We start from the raw sequence: 18,705 nt of genomic DNA, 5'->3' as shown, positions 1-18,705 counted from the left end.
TCTCTCTCTCTCTCAAAAAAAACAACAACATCAATTAAAAAGTCTTTTTTGAGTCAAACACTTCTCCAAGGAGACCTGGTTCCTTTTATTGGAGAACTAGAGGCCCAGTGCATGAAATTCATGCACAGGTAGGGTCCCTAGGCCTGGCCGGTGATCAGGGCCAATCAAGGCCTTCCTTGGTTCCGCACCCCCCTCCCACCCTCCCCCCAGATGGTCAGCACACGTCATAGTGAGTGATTGGTCTCCTGGTTGAACTCCCATGGGGACAATTTGCATATTAGGTTTTTATATATAGATAGATAGATAGATTAATGCACATAATGGACTGAAGAGCCATTAAAGATACCACCTTTTCTTTCTCTCACTTTGTGTACATATGCAAAGCAAATTGTTGGGAGTTTACCCAAACATGGCATTTAATTCAGATTTGTTCCATATGATATTCTGTGACTAGAAACTATCATAGTAAGTAAACTTTTTTAGTATGCTTTTGTCTGAAACCATAATAATGAAACATCACACTTCTTATATTGACTTAGAGTATTTGTGAATGAAAAGTCTTTTTGCTAAATACAGACAAAAACAAAAACCAGAGGATTTGTTGTAAAGGTGGTAGGACTTTTTAAGAGTCATTATAGCTAAAAGCTGTCATCTTAAGTCATTAAATAAAGTGAATAGGATATGGAGTTGGTAATTAACTCAGTGATGCCACTTTAGAATAGTGGGGCAGATTTCTCTGAGAGTTGACACATTTGAATTGAGATCTGATAAAGGAGAACAAGCTAATTATGGCATAAATGATAGGAAAAGTGTTTGGGGCAGAGAAAATATGACCATAAAGACCCAGAGGTAGAAATGGACATAAGGGAGGTCAGGGTTGGCTAGAGCCCAGTGAGGCTAGGGAAGAGCTGGAAGAACATAAATTAAATTGTATCATCTAAGATTTGAGTATTTCATTTAGTTTAGAATTAGTGACAAATGCACAGCACTTTTTGTCTTGAGTGTGTTTCAAGTCTAAGTTTAATTCTTGTATTACAGAGTGTGAGTTAGGCAGAATCCCTAAGTGCAGTGGAATTAGCTCTGCTAGTAAAAGGAAACTGGATTTGAAATTAATCAGATTGTGATTGAAAGGAGGGGACACCAGCCCTGCCTGAAAGAAAAGACTGAAAGTTGCAGGCCACTATGATTATAACAGGCCCTGGTGTCGTCATGGAGCTTTCCAGACAGTCTCCTACGCTAATCAAGATGTAAACACCAACAGTGTTGGTTCTGACTGCAAATTTTTTTTCTCTTTCACTGTGAAAAAACTGAATAATTCTGATTTGTCTAGTGTATGTGTAGAAACGAATGCAGTCTAGGCATGTAATCATTGTAAAATATTTCCCAGCTTCTCTGTTTGAAACAATTGCTAGGAAAAGAATTGCTCTAGGAGGCTGGCTATAAAATAATGCATAGAAATTAGGATATCAAATTACCTTGATATTTGGCATATTAGAGGCAATAAGGTAACCTACAGTTTAGCTTTTTTAAATATATATACATATATATATGTGTATGTATGTATATATGTGTGCGTGTGTGTATGTGTGTATATATATGTATGTGTGTATATATATATATGTATATATATATATATGTTTATAACATACCCTTTGGCGAAAAGCAAAGCACCTCTTATGTTGATTTTTAAAGGTACCGTATCTGTTTGTGACCATGAGCCCCAGGGCTTTCTCTGAGCTTGACATTGTGCTGATGGTTGTGCAGTTTGGATGAAGGGTGCTCCGTGTCCCTGCAGCTGCGCACTGGCGAGCTTCTGTCTCCACCAGAAGCAAGCTTTGTTCTGCGTGGCCCTGCTGTCCACACACAGAACAGCCTTTGATGGGCTGCCTTTGACGTGATTTGTTTACGGCAGCCAGAAATGCTTCCTGCATAATGAGAGCAGTTAATCATGGAAACTGGACTATTCCTGTTGGTGCACTTCTAGCAATCTCCTTTTGTAAATATTAAAAGGATGAAAACCTTTTAAAAAAGCGCAAATCAGTTAATCCATCAGATCATGTGATTGCTACTGATTACATGCATATCTTTAGGGAAGCAGAAAATGATTGCTGAACACATGCCTTGTGTTTTGATGATTGCATTAAAAGTCCTCCCTCCCCCGTGGAATGGCATTTATTGATTCTCAGAGCTTTTCTTACATTACATTTCAGTCAGCCAGCACAAGGAGAAACATCATAACCTGTATCTAACTGCTTGTATGCAGTTAAAGAATAATCTTGATCAAGCACTGCTAGGCTCAGCTAAATTAGATGAGGGTTTTCAACAAGACCCCAGACTTTTATTTTGAAATGGAGTAGCAGCTGTTGGCTATTGCGGTGCAGAGCTGCAGCACAGCCTGGGTCACACAGTGCTCCCGGTGTCTGCAGGCTGCAGGCCGAGCCCAGTGGCGCAGGCACTGAGCTGCATTTATTTGCTGTGCTGTTTGACCTCTTGGTTTGAGAAAGAGCTCCCTGGACCATCTGAATGGCTATGGGAGATGGTGAGTAAGATTTATTTTTCTTCTTTTGCTTGTGTTATACACTTCCTTTTAAAGTGATAATCATTTGCTATGTAAGGAATATATTTCTCCCTAAAGAATGAAGAAGGTGTGTGTGTGTATACACTCATGTATGATGTATGCACGTGTGTGCTTACTTGTCATTTGGTATCTTTTTCTACTTGATATGTCTGTCTGAGATCTGGCAAATATAAGGTGACAATTTACCTTGTAACCCAAGCAAGCCCTCAGTCTTTGGTGGTAGATACGAAGAAGCGATATTGGAAGAAACATGGAATATATGCAAAAGCTTTAAAGAGAGAACATGGCCTTTGGAAGAATGACAGATTTTGGTAGGAAGATTTGGTTAACTAGCTTGACATCTTTCCTGTGGTATTTCACAACAAGTAGAATTCTGTGGTATAAAGTAGTAAAAGAAGCAAAATGGCTTGCCATAGACCCTAGTTAATTAATATGCTTGTAATTTGTCGTTGTCCCTAGTAAACAATTCTCTAGAAAATATTTACTCTTTTGCAGTTTCTATATAGGATATTAATTTGATTAAAAATTGATTTTGCCAGTGCTTTATTATGATAGCAATCATCTAAAAAATATTTCTAATATGCATTTTAGTTCCCAAAGCATTTTTGTATACTTAGCATACATTAACTCGTCAGGTACAGATAACTCTGTGAAGTATACAGAGTATTTTGGTATTTTCATTTTACAGATTAGAAAACTGAGGCTTGCTGAGATTATAAGTCCCAGGCACAGAACAACTAGAACCAAATCTAGTGCATTTGTATTGTCCTTCATAACACATAATAATTTAGGGTTTTTTTTCTTTTTTCATTATTAAATCTTTTGTTAAGATATTTAGAGGTATACTTTCTAATTGCATCAAAACCAGAGATATGTATGAAGGGAAATTTGAGGTTACTCAAAAATGTTTTGTGCATTTTTTCACTAAGTTGTTAAGGAAGACTGACAGTATTTAGGAGTTTTAATTCTAATAGCTTTAGCCTTCCTTAGACTATGCAATGATTTTCCTCTAAGGCAGTGGTTCTCAATCTGTGGGTCATGACCCCTTTAGGGGTTGAACGACCCTTTCACAGGGGTTGCCCTAAGATCATCGGAAAACACATATATAATTACATATTGTTTTTGTGATTAATCACTGTGCTTTAATTATGTTCAATTTATAACATTGAAATTGGGGGTCACCACAACATGAGGAACTGTATTAAAGGGTCGCGGCATTAGAAAGGTTGAGAACCACTGCTCTAAGGCGTTTGTTCCCTTGGAACTATGAGGAATAGGATGCAAACTTACCAAAATGATGATATTAGTAACGGTCACTTAAATTATTATGTACATGTTAATGGAAATATGATAGTAATTTTTGTTTTGCATATTGTTATGGTTTATTCCATCAAAAAGAATCTATGTAACTTTTATATGACCTTATATAAATCAGTAACAATTTAATTTTAACTACTACTTTTTAAGGTAAAAGCCATCAAGTTTTCATATACTTAGGATATTGCCAAGTTGTTTGTGTAAATTGTAATTTACAGGCAACTGTAAATGTTGCATTTGGTTCGGGCCATATTCAGATTTTATTTCTTAAACATATAGGTTCAAAGGCTATAAAGGTACACTTACTTAGTTTTTCTATTTTCAGATGGTATATAAATGCATTCAGACTGTTTAGGAATGTCTTGATTTTTAAAAAATCAAAGTAATCTCTTATAAAGCTCAGAGGGTAACCTTCTGTTCATTCTTTCCTTCAAAATGGAAATACCTTTATTGTATTTTATTGATAATTAAAGTAATACAGCTTTATTAAAAATTAAAAATCTGCACAGTAAACAATATAGAAATACATATAGAGAGAGGTTTATAGCTATAACATTTGCATATACTCTGCATATTTAATCTCTCACGTGTAATGCACATACACCATACTGTTATCATGTGAACATACATATAACAACTGAATTGCACTATTCCTATGTTGTTTTTTATTCCTTCATTTTGAATTATGAACTTAAGACGAATACAATATTATTTTCAAAATTCAAACAATGCAGATAGAGCAAAAGTCCCCTTCAAACTACCTGTAAGCCTTGGTCATAGGTATAAGCTGAGATGAATACTTTTATTAGTTTTGAATTTGTCTTTTCATACCTTACATGCATATTAAGTATCAAAATAAATGGTTTTGTTTTTACTGAGTTTACATAAATTGTATCATTCTGAATATATATTTGCCATTTGCTATGTGCTCAATATGGCATAGAGATTTTTTAATGCAATCATGTGTAGCTGCCTTATTTGTTTGAACTGTTGTATAGAATTTCATAGTATGGATGTATTATAACCATTTTTTCTGTTATGGAATTTTAGATTGTTTAATCACATTATTTTTCTAAATGATTGTGAAAAAATACCTTTGTACAAAACGTATATGTGTATATACACATACACCCACACACATATATTTTTTAAAGTAGTCTAAAAGTAGAATTTCTGGATCCAAGTTCTTTATTTTAATTTCAAATTGCATTAGCTCTAACTAATTTATGCCAAAAGAGGCTTTGACACTTACCTGCATTCTTTTCAGTTTTTGTTGTTATTTATCTTTTTAAAATTTGCCTATCAGATGAGTGAGAAATACCTCATCCTTTCAAAAGCATCTTTGCTTTCTAATAAGGTTGATCATCTTCATAGGTTTGTTTATTTGTATTTCCTTTTCTGTGGATTACCGTCTGGCATCCTTAGGCAATTTTTTGGTTGTTTGACTTTTTTGTTGCTTATTTATAATTGCTCTTTATATATTCTGGTTATTAATCTATTATCTATTGAATGTTACATAAGCTTAACTTCAGCAAACTTGGATTTGTGAAGCACTATAAAGACTATCAATTATAAGTTTCAGGTATCTTTCTGTTTAGTTGTATTTATCCTTACCCAAACTTATAAAACTAAGCAGTCAAATGACTGTGAAATAACTCAGCAGTCAAACCTGATAGAGTTAAAAGCCTGTAGGATTATTATGTGGCGTTGAGCACTGCAATCTGCCTCAGAAGCTCATAAGAGGAATTTGGCCTTTTGTTGTTAGGCCAAAGAGTGGCTGGAAAGAAATAAGGTTTTGTTGCAAATAGACTATTTGTAAACTTTTAATATTTCAACACAGTTTATTATTTCAAACATGAATGAATCTTTTTAAAAAATGTATATAATTGATGATATAACTTTGGCCTTCTAGAGGTAAGCCTTCTGGGACCACTCCAAATTGACATATAACTACTGGTTTGGGGAGCAAGGGAACAACAGTAAGAAATTATGCTGGCCGAACCGGTTTGGCTCAGTGGATAGAGCGTCGGCCTGCGGACTGAAAGACCCTAGCTTCGATTCCAGTCAAGGGCATGTACTTTGGTTGCGGGCACATCCCCAGTGGGGGCCGTGCAGGAGGCAGCTGATAGATGTTTCTCTCTCATCGATGTTTCTAACTCTCTATCCCTCTCCCTTCTTCTCTATAAAAAAATCAATAAAATATTTAAAAAAGAAAAGAAAAGAAATAATGCTGAATACTGAATGAATGATCTCTTCCATACCCTGGAATATTCTGTGATTGGGTAATTTAAATCACTGAAAGAAAGCAACTCTTACTGGCAAAAAGGCCAAACTTTTCTTCTGGGACCAATGATAATGGGGGGCGGGGGGAGTCTATAAGGAGAAAAAGTAAATAACAAGGGACAAAAGATTGAGTATTTAGCAACAATATAGGCAGTAATTAGACACTAAGATTAAAAATCTTAGCCTTCTTGAAGAGGGCTTATTTACCCATTTGGGTGCAAGACCTTGAGCCCAGTTGCAACCTAGCCTCAAACATGATGTTGCTAATGAACCTGAATCTTCAAGAAAAGGTGTGCAGCTTTGTAGAATGTATAGTTGATGTGCTTGACAGCTGTTATGACCAATCTGTAGCTGTCATGAAAATTTACCTAAGCCTGGCTGATGTGGCTCAGTAGTTGAGCATCAACTTATGAACCAGGAGGTCATGGTTTGATTCCTGGTTGGGGCACATGCTGGGGTTGCAGGCTTGATCCCCATGGGGGTTGTGCTGGAGGCAGCAGATCAGTGATTCTCTCTCATCTATTAAAAAAAAGAAAAGAAAATTTACCTGAAATGACTGGATTGTGTAAAGGTTCTAAGTAAACCATTTTATGAGCTGCATTTATTATTTAGTTTGATATTATGTTTTCATGAAATATGTTAATTTTGTTAATACCAGATAATGGTTTAAATTGTGTTTGCCCCTTCACTGAACTATTGAAGATCTTGAAATTTTAAAGGGCCCCCTTAAAGGAAAGGGTAAATGTCTTCAAATAGCTAATACCTATCCCGAAATTTTAAGAGACGTTATCAATTTCTTCACCTCTTTTAAACTTTGTATCATATAAACTTTCTTTTTTATAATATAATAGCTTATTTAAGACTAACTTGCTGCTGAGAACATAGCATCTTCAAGTGAATATAAAAATTTGGCTGTTGTTTTATTTTGAAGCATTTGGATTTTCAATTTCTAATTGTTTTACTAAAATTTTTCATTTTAGTTTTAATGAAGAATTTTACATTTTTACTGTTTGATTATTTTACTTTTGAGGGCTTGTGATTTTCTTTAGCTTTGGGAAATATGTTGTTGTTGTTGTTTTTAATATAACTTTCTCCCCTTCATTAGCTTTAGTCTCTCCTTAGGGAATTGTTATTAGTCAGCCACTGAAGCTCCTGGGTTGATTCACCATGTCCTTTTTGTTTGTCTTCTGAAGTTTTACGTCTTTGTCTTTCTCTTTTACTCTGTATTCTGGGATATTTCCTTGACTCTCATCCAGCGCTCCTATTAAATTTTAAAAAATCTTGCCAAATAAAAGTTCAGATAGTTCCAAGAAATTTGTTTTTCCTTTCCTGATGGCTCCATTTTTACAGAATTGTGTGTACGTGTATGTGCACATGTGTAAGCATGCACATACACACTTGTATGTAAAATACTGAGCTCACTGAGTTGGGAGGGAGAAGAGCTTAATGACAAAATCATTCTATAGATTTTTCATTTGTTCCTTGCTAGTCATTCCTGTACTTTCTAGCTTAGAAATTATTACTTCTGTCATTCTCTAAGGTAGATCAGTTCTCTCTGCTGTTTTAGTGGGCTTCTGAGAATTCTAAGTTGCAGTTTTGCTGTGGTGTTATTCTTCAAAAGCCTTTTATCCTTTTTATTTGCATTTTATAATAATTTGTTGCTATCTTTTAGGTGCTGATTTCACATACTCTCTGCCTCACCTCATTTTCTTTGCTCTTATGGTTTTACTTATCATTTTATTGGAGTTCCACTGCAGGATTTTAAGGAAGAGAGTAAAGTGATTAAAATTATATTTTTAGGAGAATTTTCAAACATAACCAGAAATAGAAAATATTGTGATAAACCTGCATTACCACCCATTATCCAGCTTCAACAAATTATCAGTACATAGACAATTTTTATTCATCAGTATTCCTACCTATCTTCCCCAGCCCTATTATCTTGCTGGACTGGAATGTGTGTATGTGTGTGTACGTGCATATTTCCTTAATTGTTTCATAAAAATCGTTTTACATTTTAAAATGTGGATTCAGACAAAGTTTACCATTGCAGTTGGTTGATAGATCTTTTTTTTCGGGGAGGGGGGAGGGATTTCAGGGAGGAAGGGAGAGGGAGAGAGAAAAACATCAATGATGAGAGAGAATCATTGATTGGCCACTTCTTGCATGCCCCCTCCTGGTGATCGAGAGCCCACAAGCCTGGCATGTGCCCTTGATCGTAATCGAACCTGGAACCCTTCAGTCCCCAGGTTGACGCTCTATCCACTGAGCCAAACCAGCAAGGGCTTGATATACTTCTTAGGGCTCTATTTAAAGCAGTTGTCCGTCTTTTTCTTCTCTTGCCATTAATTAAAGAAAAAAAACACCTGTCTGATAAAATCTAGTATGGCTATATTAGATTTTGTTCATTACATTGCCATGTGGTTTTATGTTGCTTGGTTTTTAAAAAAAATGTTTTTATATCCCTTGTATTTTCTGAAAACTGAAAATTCTGATAATGTCTTGATCAGAATCAGGTCTGATTTTGGGCGGGGGGGGGGCGTTTTTCCTTTTGTTTGTTGTTAAACCTCACCCAAGAATATTTTTCCCATTGATTTTTATTTTTTTAAATACTTATATTGATTTGAGAGAGAGAGAGAGAGAAAGTAATATCAATGATGAGAGAGAATCATTGATTGGCTGCCTCCTGCATGCTCCCTATTGGGGATCGAGCCCACAACCTGGGAATCGAACTGTGTGACCTCCTGGTTCATAGGTCAATGCTCAAACACTGAGCCAGGCCAGCCGGGCTCCATTGGTTTTTAGAGAGAGTAGAAGGGAGGGAAGGAAGAAAGGAGACAGAGAGAGATACTTGCCTCCCACATGTGCCCCAACCAGGGTCAGGTTTGGAACCTGAAACCCAGGTACGGGCCCCTGACTGAGAATCAAACGCATCACCCTCCGGTCCTTGGGCCAACTCTCTAATAACTCAGTACATCAGCCAGGATGGTTTTTTTTCTTTCCTTTTGATACAGATTTTTGTATGTGGTATTGTATATTGTTTGTCAGAAGGCATACAGTTTCTGATTGTCTTTTTTTTGTTGTATTAATATTAAATAGGTGTTATCAGCCTCATATAAAGTTTCCTATCAGTCTTTCACTGAATGGTTTCAGCAGCCATAGGTCCAAATTATTTTTTTGGAAGATTGCATTATCTATGTTGTGGTTTGGAAGGTCAAGAATAGAACCAAGGAGACCAATTAAGAAGTTGTAGCAATATAGGCAGAGATAATATTGGTCTGGCTTTAGACTAGGAATGGCAGAGGAAGTAAAGAAAAATAGCTGTCTATAACTTGGAGTTATATACAATAAGAGCTGCTGATAGACGATCCATGCAGGACAGAGGAGAGAACTTGGAATGAGGCTTTCAGATTGTGAGCTGGAGTTGACTACATATTTACTGGTATAGGGGAAGACAGGAAGAATGGGTTTGGAGTTGTGTTGGTATTAGGTTACCTATGTCAAATCCTCTAATTTGAGATATTCTTAGGGGAGACTTCTACTGGGCAGTTGAATATATAGACCTGAAAATGAGAGATGGTTTAGGCTGGAGACAAACGTTTGAAAATTGTCAGCATGTAGGAGATATTTTAAACTGTTGAGAATTGATGAAGCCATTTAGAAAGTGTGCAACTAGGAGGAAAGGAGGATATTCCACATGTAATGGTTGGGTAAAAGAGGAAGAGACTGAAGCAAGAAGGACTTGTGAGGTCAGAGGAAAGCCAAGGAGAATATCCGAATGTAAAAACATAGTGGGGAGTGCAAGCAACTAAAATTTGTGTAAGTTTTCCGAGATGCATGCAATGTAATAGCTTATAGAGATTACTAGAGGCCCAGTGCATGACATTTGTACATGGGGGTGCGGGGTGTCCCCCAGCCTGGTCTGCACCCTCTAACAGTCTGGGACCCCTCGGGGATGTCCACCTGCTGACAGTCGGACATCCCCCAAGGGGTCCTTAGTGCTGCTATGGAAGCGGGAGGGGAGAGGCTCCTGCTACCACCACCGCTGCGCTTGCCAGCTGTGAGCCCAGCTTCAGTCTGAGTGGTGCTCCCCCTGCGGGGGCACACTGACCACCAGGGGGCAGCTCCTGTGTTGAGCATCTGCCCCCTGGTGGTCAGTGCATGTCATAGCAACCAGTCATTCCGCCGTTCAGTCAATTTGTGTATTAGGGTTTTATTATATAGGATTTCCTAGTATCAGTTGCTAATTTAGCTGTTAGATATAACAGCTAAAGATCATTGTTGGATATGCAAGAGTGTGAAACAGTTCAGAAATCCAAAGTCCTATTGCTCAGTGTTTTAATTAGAATAAGGAAGGATATAGTTTAAATTGAAAAGAGGAACTTTGGTATAAGAAACTACTTACTATGAAACAGTCTATTTTGTGCATGACAATCAGTCATGTTGTGGGTTCTTCTTACTGGACTGGCTGGTTGGTTCACTGAGGAAAATCACACAAAATGAATTTTTTTAAAGAGACATGGCATAAAGTTTTTGGCTTGCTCTTTGTTTTCCATATAAGATGGAGCAGCTTTTCAGATTTTATATGAATTCAGAAGCAGAAATGTTATGTTTTTTAGTACACGTACCTATAAAAGTGAAGTGGAAAGTTTGAATAGCCATTTTAATATGTATATGGCTTTTCTTTGAAGGGAAAAAGAAAAAAAGGGACTTGATTATGGTAATATGCATTTATAATCTTTCCTTTTTAAAAAAAATGTATGTATTGTGAAATGATCATCACAGTAACTTTAGTTACTATCCATAACCATACATAGTTCTAGGGGTTTTATTTCTTATAAGAAATTTAAAGATTTACTCAAGGAAGGAAGGAAGGAAGGAAGGAAGGGAGGAAGGAAGGAAGGAAAAAAGGAAAGAGAGAAAGAGAGAAAGAAACATTGATCGGTTGCCTCCCATACAGCCCAGACCGGGGATCAAACAGGCAACCTTTTGGTATATGTGATAGCACTCCAAACAACTGAGCCACCTGGCCTGGGCAGTTCATACTTTCTTATCTGAAATCTTGAAGACCACTTATATTTTGGAATTCAGAATATGTTAGTATTAGAAAAATAATACAGTTATACACTATATACTTTATAACAACCCGCGCTGGGTTTGGGGCTGACCTTATAATCAAGCACATTAATATTTTTTTGCAGTAGGGGAAATAAAGATAATAAATGGGCTAATGTCAGTTCACATTATATTTTGCCATACACTGAGTTCAAATAATTTCAGATTTTGCTGCCAGATAAATTTAAAAGACAAAAGACTTAAGAGCTTTTTGGCTTTTAGGCATGCTGATAGGGAATCATGAGCCTATAGGAGCTCAGTGCTTACTGAGAACAGTTTCAAGTGTAATATGAAGGCAGCATAAGATAAAGCCTTAGCCTACTTAGGCTTGTTTTTCTCCTCCCTCTCTTTGCTTGTCCTCCTCCTTTCTCTTACTCCCTTCCTCCCTCTTTTTCCTCCTCCATTTCCTCCTCCTCTGTTTCTATTTCTTCCTTCTTCTCTTCATTGCCTTCTCCTTTTCCTCATGCCCACTTCTTCCTCCATCATCTCCTTTATTTCCATCTTCCTCTCCCTTCTATCACCGTTTCTTTTTCCTCCCCATCCTCTCTTCCTCCTCCTCCATCACCTCCTCCTATATTTGTTTCTCTGCCTCCATTTCCATCTCTTTTTCCTGTTATCAGGACCTCTGCTCCTTCTCTCCTTTTTCATCTCCATCATACACATAACCACTAGAACCTGCTCATGTTATTAGTTTGTATATGTTCATCTTGTTCTGTTCTGCACCAAACCACAGTATTGTCTTTTTGAAACATTGGAGTAAAAACAGAGGTATCTGCATAATTGTAACTTATAGTTTGCTTTCGGTATTTGACCCTTATTCAGTAAATATTAAAGCTCCTACTATATGAATCCTAGGTGATTTTTTGTGTGATTTATCTTGAAGTTCATTAATGAGCCCTTGAGCTGTGTCTAATCTGTTGTGTCTCCCCACTGAGTTTAAATTTCAGTTATTTTTATTTCTAGAAGCTCTGCTTGGTTGTTTTTAAAAATAAGTTTTTTGTTGTTGTTTTTTAATAATTTCCTCATCTCTGAAGTTATTTTCAAGCTTGCCTGGTAAAAGCTTCCAAGTATAGATATTCTAGAGCAGGGGTTCTCAAACTATGGCCCGCGGACCACATGCTAATACAAATATTGTATTTGTTCCCGTTTTGTTTTTTTACTTCAAAATAAGATATGTGCAGTGTGCATAGGAATTTGTTCATAGTTTTTTTTTAAACTATAGTCCAGCCCTCCAATGGTCTGAGGGACAGTGAACTGGCCCCCTGTTTAAAAAGTTTGAGGACCCCTGTTCTAGAGTCTTTGCTTGATAATTCTAGGATTTAAAGTGGATCTGTTCCTATTGTCTTTCTTTCTATTTATTCTTGTTCCTGGTGTCTTGTTTCATCTCATGCTAAGTGACCTTTGGAAAATTACTTTGCAAATAACATGAGGCCATAGACTTTCTTCTAGGAAAATTTTGCATTTGCTTTGGCTGTTGCTTGGGAGTACTATAAGTGTGAGCCTACCGAGTTTAAAGGCTTTAGTGTCTCGACTGCCTAAGAGCATTTGACCTAAATGAAGTACTCCACTTGATTTACTTCTCTATGGCCCTCTTGAGATAAGTTTGAAAAGAATAAAAGACTAGAAGAAGTTAAGGTCTTGCCTTAGGTGGTTTGGCTCAGTGGATAGAGCTTCGGCCTGTGGACTGAGGGTCCAGGGTTTGATTCCGGTCAAGGGCACATGCCTGGGTTGCCAGCTCAATCCCAGTGGGGGGTGTGCAGGAGGCAGCCAATCAGTGATTCTCTCTCATCATTGATGTTTCTATCTCTCCCTCTCCCTTTGTCTCTGAAATCAATAAGAAAATATATTTTTTAAAGTTAAAGTCTTACTCGTGGTTCACTTTAACCTTGAGGATACAGTTAATCCTTGAACAACTGTACAACCCCACCAAATACAGTTGAAATTGCATATAACCTCTGTCTGACTCCCCAAAAACTTAACTACTCTCAGTAACTACCCCTGTGGGTACCAAAATCGGATGCTGAATTCCGCTATTTAAAATGGTATAGTCAGTGCATACAGTAGCCCTCCACATCTGTAGATTCCCAGCTGGAGGTCTAAACAGTACAGGTATTTATTTTTAAAATCCACATATCAGTACACAGTTCAAACCTGTGTTCAAGGGCAACTATATACTCATTTGGTATACTAGCTTTTGGTGGGAAGACTCTTCTGTTCAAGTTTGCATGTTCAAGTATGTGAGTTTTGAATTTTGTTCCCTTTGCCCCAGAGGCCTTCGGAATAGACTTTCAAATATAGTGGTTTTATTCTTATATTTATTAGTATTTTAGGTATTTTTATTGTTTATCAGGAGATATTTTAAAAATGGTTATAGTTTGTTTGCCTTTGGAGTTTTGTTTCAAATAACCTAGTAACGCTTTTAGTGGAGCCAAAATTCTCCCTACTATGAAATGTGTCCTTCTGAGCTTGTTCCACGTGCTGGAGACATGGCAACTGGCAAAATAGACAGAAGTTCTCACCCTAATAGACAATACATTTCAGTAGGAGGAGAGAAATAATAACCAAAGTAAGTAAAATATATAAATGGTAAGTACTAGGGAGAGAAATAAAGGATGGAAGTAGTGTCAGAATTTTGGAAGCTTTACAATTTTATCATCTGGAGAAACCTGTTTGAGAAAGTAATAGATCAGTAAAGATTTGAAGGAAGTGAGTTTGAAGGAGGTGAGTAAACAGTGTGGCTAAGAGGCGGAAGGGTATTCTAGGCAAAGGGAACATGTATAGAGAACCTGATAGGAGTCACAGCAATGACATTGGTGAAGCTGGATTGGAGAGAAAGCTGGATAGTGAGTAGAAGATGAGGTTAGAGAGACCTAAGATCTTGTAGATCTTGGATCCTGGTAGGCCTTTTATGGAGTCATAGGAGGATTTTGAGAAGCAGTGTGACATGACTTTGTTCAACTCACAGCACATTATGCTGAGAATAAATTCTGCGGGAAAGGGTAGGAAGCAGGAACAAGAGTTAGCTATGACAGTTATCCCAGGATTGTTGTATATAATGGGATTATAGCATAAATAAGAAAAAGTTCTGTCCATTTCCAGTGCAACTTCTAGTTCACTCATAAAAGTATTTCAGGAAGTGAGAGGTGCTAGGAAAAAATAAAACTGATTTGTTCTGATATTTTATAGTTATTAAGAAAATATTTTTAGCCTTGACTGGTGTGGCTCAGTGGAGAGAGTATCAACCTGCAGACTGAAGGGTCCCGGGTTCGATTCCGGTCAAGGGCATGTACCTGGGTTGCAGGCACATCCCCAGTAGGGGGTGTGCAGGAGGCAGCTGATCGATGTTTCTCTCTCATTCAATGTTTCTAACTCTTTCCTTCTCCCTTCCTCTCTGTAAAAGATCAATAAAACACCATTTAAGGTTGTTGTTTTTTTTATTTTATTGATTTTTTACAGGAGGAAGGGAGAGAGATAGTTAGAAACATCAATGAGAGAGAAACATCGATCAGCTGCCTCCTGCACATCTCCTACTGGGGATGTGCCTGCAACCCAGGTACATGCCCTTGACCGGAATCGAACCCGGGATCTTTCAGTCTGCAGGCTGATGCTCTATCCACTGAGCCAAACCGGTTTCGGCAAAGGTATATATTCTTGTCTTGTATGCCTGAACCCTTACTCAAAAATAACAGATTTATTTTAGTATATAGATTATAAAAATAATTTAAATAAGTTCCTGAGATTTAATACAGACTTGGTATTTCTTTTAATACATTAAAAGATAATGACATAAAAAGAAAATATTTTTAAGTCTAGAATATTTAGAACCTCTGAATAATTTACAAAATTTTAGTTGGGGGCTTGTGATGATATAGTTATACAAATTTTCTTAGCTTATAGACTAAAAAGATATAACTTTATTGGGAGTGGGTAAAACTTCATTGCCCTCTATGGTTATAGATTTGCCTATTTATTTATTTTTAGTTCTTCATTTTTTTTGCTTTATGTATTTGAAGCTGTGTACTGGTTCATAAAAATGTAGGGTCCTGATTTAGGGTTCTGGATTTACTCCTTTATCATTATTCAAAGTCTCTCTTTATCTCTATAGTGCTTCTTCAAGCTGCTTGTTTGAAGTTGGTGTAGCTATACCAGCTTTCTTTTGGTTGGTGTTTGCCATGGTCTGTCTCTCATTTTTTATTTTAATGTGACCTTATATGTAAAATATATTTTGTTTAAGCAACCTATTTTAAAAATTATGTCTTGGTCTTTTACTGGGAATATTTAGTTAATTTACATTTAAGTAGTTATTGCATACCTGGTTTTATTTTTGCTACTTTATCTTTTATTTTATCTACTTGTTTTAGCTTTTTTGTCTTCTTTCCTACTTCTTAACTATTCAATTTTTTAAAATTATTTTAGTTTTTTATTAGTTTATTTATTTACTCTTATTTTAGTGGTTGTTTTAGAGTAGGGATTGGCAAACTATTTCTTGCAGGCTAAATCCAGATGCCCTCCTGTTTCATACATACAGTTTTATTGAAACACAGCCACACCTATTTGCTTACATATCGTGTATCACTACTTTGGCACTGCAGTGGTCTAATTGAGTGGTTGCACAGAGACACTACATATACAGTCATATGGTTTGTAAAGCCTAAAACATTTATTGTCTGCCTTTTATAGACTTAAGTTTGCCAACTCCTGCTGTAGGGCAGTGACCCTTCAATTTGGTCATGCTTACACCAATCACTAAGAGGTCTTGTTAATACTGCTGGGCCTCTTTCTCCAGAGTTTATGGTTCAGAAGATTTGGGTTAGGGTCCAAGAATTTCATTTCTGATAGATTGCCAGGTGATGCTCAGCTGCTGGTCCTGGACCACACTTTGAGTACCACTGCTCTAGAGGTTGCCATATACATCTTTGAATTCATCTAAAACTGGCAACAACTCAAATGTCAATCAATAGTAGAATGGATATTAATAAATTGCGATACATTCATATAGTAGAAAACTATAAGTAATGAAATGAATATTTCAAACATTATATTGAGTGAAAAGAAGCCAGGTACCAGAGTACCTATTGTGTGATTCCTTTTATATCAAGTTCACAGATGGGTAAAACAAACTATGGTGTTAAAAGGCAAGACCAGTTTACTTCAGTAGGAACTGGTGAATTTTGGCGGTTCAGTGAGGGTGCTCACAGGATGCTGATAATGATCTATTCTGGAGACTGGTTACATTGGAATGTTCATTTTGTGAAAATTAATTGAGCTGCATAGTTATAATTTGTATATTTTCTTGGCCTTATTTTGATAAGTTAAAAACCAATTTCTCAGTAGCTTGAGAATCTTAAGAGTTAATTTTTTTAAAATAGTAGAGACATTTACTCTCTTAAATTCTTGTGTGTTTGTAGGAAGAGAGCACTGTTTCCATGGGAACCTCTGGCTACTTTGTTTCAATACTCATCTTTCCTTAGATTTGTGTGTCTGCTGTCTCTCTTAGCTACATTTTTTACATGATGGTGGTGGCCAAAAAAAAAGTTTATTTGGAATTGTATTAGTGTTTTTAACACAGCAGTCTACATAGAACACAGGTTTTAAGCGATCCACACTGGCTACCTTACAATATTATGCTAAGAAAGAAAAATATATTGTTTAACTAGAACAAGAGTGGGGAATCTTTTTTCTGCCAAGAGTCATTTGGATGTTTATAACATCATTCGCTTAATATAATTCACTTAATATAAATTTATGTTTCGATGAAAAAAGCTCCTAGATTTATTGAATTTTGAGTCCCACTTGCAGTTGCCTTGTCAGGGCCAGACCAAATGATTTTGCAGGCCTTATATGGCCTGCGGGCTAGACCTTCCCCACCTGAACTAGAAGGTACTTTTTTCCTACAAGTTGTGCTATTTAAGGAAAACACTTGCTGAAATGGAATGTGGCTTTATATTAGGTTGTCTATTTGACTCTCTTGTTTTAATTAAACAGTTTTTTAACATGTGTTTGGTGTATTTCCTTTAAATATATATTTAAGATTAAAAGGATGATTATTCCTCCTTGATTTGGGTATTTGCATAGGTAAGGGAAGCGGATTGAAAGGGAAAGATTCTGGCATATTGATCTGAAGCCTGTGGTAAAGCTGCCTCTCTGCCTCGCCCATCTTGTTTGTCCTGGTTGGATTGTGCAGGGTCCTAGAGAAAACCATCTTCTCCGACGAATAAAATGCATATACCTTGTGGGGGTGGGGGTGGAAGTGGGGGTGTTTCATTTTATACTCGGAGATGATACTAGTGTGGTCCTTCATGAAGATTATAAAAGGAACTTTATGGAATATTTTTGAATCATTTATGAGAACAAATTGTTTAGTTTGGTTTCTGTGACCTAAATAAACAGCAAATTGTTAGATTACAGAGTTAATTAGGTACACTAATGAACACTGTGATATTCTATGGTTTAATGATGCAATAATAAGCACATCAACAGAATGAATATTGCATAAAATCTTATTTTCTAATTGTATAAATTTTCAAGTAAGCTAAATAAGAGAATACAAATTTAGGTTTATAAACCTATAGTATTGAATGCCTTTGAAATTTTGATACAGAATAAGGATTGCAGCTGCAAAGAGATTTTTAAAATACATGGAGAATTTTTACCTTTCATCTAGCAGTAGCTGCCATAAGATGATGTCACCTTATAGCTGATTGGCTGTTACAGTACCTAGTGCAGGGAAGAGAAAGAAAAAATGCCGGCACAAACCTCAGTGGTGGTTCTGTGGTTGTTTCTATCTGTTTTTGATAGAATCTTTGATTAGTCTCAAATCTACTGCATTTGGCCATGTGAACCATTGGGAGCATCCTAGGGTGAGGAAAATTAAGAGCTTTCAGAGGAATGAGGCGACTGATTTGCAAACGGATCTGTGATTGTAAGTTGCAGAATCTGGGTGTAAGGACTAAGGCAGGGTGTGCTGGAAGATGCACTATGGAGGAGCTGGCAGAAAATGCTTATTAGTAGTAAAAAAGGAAAAACGCTTTTTCTGTCTTTAGAGTTAATATATTTGGTTTTATGTTTTGACTTTATAGATATAGGTAGTAAATATGGTAATACTGCAATCTGATTTTAAATCACACTTTGTTATTTTATATAGTGTTAGCCATTATATAAATGCTTATTCAAAGAAGCTTTATTTTGTATTATATATCTCACAAAGTTATGATTTTATATGTGGCTTTATTTGTTTTTTGAGCCTTATGGAAAATGGAGCAAAGCTTAGATTTCTTAAGATACATTTTGCTAATGCTTTGTACAGATAAAAGCTTTGATGATGAAGAATCAGTGGATGGAAATAGGCCATCATCAGCTGCTTCAGCCTTCAAGGTTCCTGCACCTAAAACATCCGGAAATCCTGTCAACAG

At 36.5% G+C, this 18,705-nt stretch overlaps 1 protein-coding gene across 1 annotated transcript in view; it reads left to right on the top strand.

Annotated features, from left to right (window-relative positions):
- Positions 1-18,705, top strand: part of CLASP2 (cytoplasmic linker associated protein 2) — a 152,608-nt gene that overhangs the window by 17,530 nt on the left and 116,373 nt on the right. Inside the window, exon 7 of the mRNA XM_015561252.1 lies at positions 18,600-18,697. Within this exon, the coding sequence (XP_015416738.1) occupies positions 18,600-18,697 (98 nt within the window). The remainder of the gene's footprint in view (positions 1-18,599; positions 18,698-18,705) is intronic.

The sequence above is a fragment of the Myotis davidii genome, unplaced genomic scaffold (genome assembly GCF_000327345.1).
Source record: "Myotis davidii unplaced genomic scaffold, ASM32734v1 scaffold395, whole genome shotgun sequence".
Lineage (NCBI taxonomy): Eukaryota > Metazoa > Chordata > Mammalia > Chiroptera > Vespertilionidae > Myotis > Myotis davidii.
The sequence above is the reverse complement of the archived record's forward strand: the minus strand, read 5'-3'. Positions and strand labels throughout refer to the sequence as shown.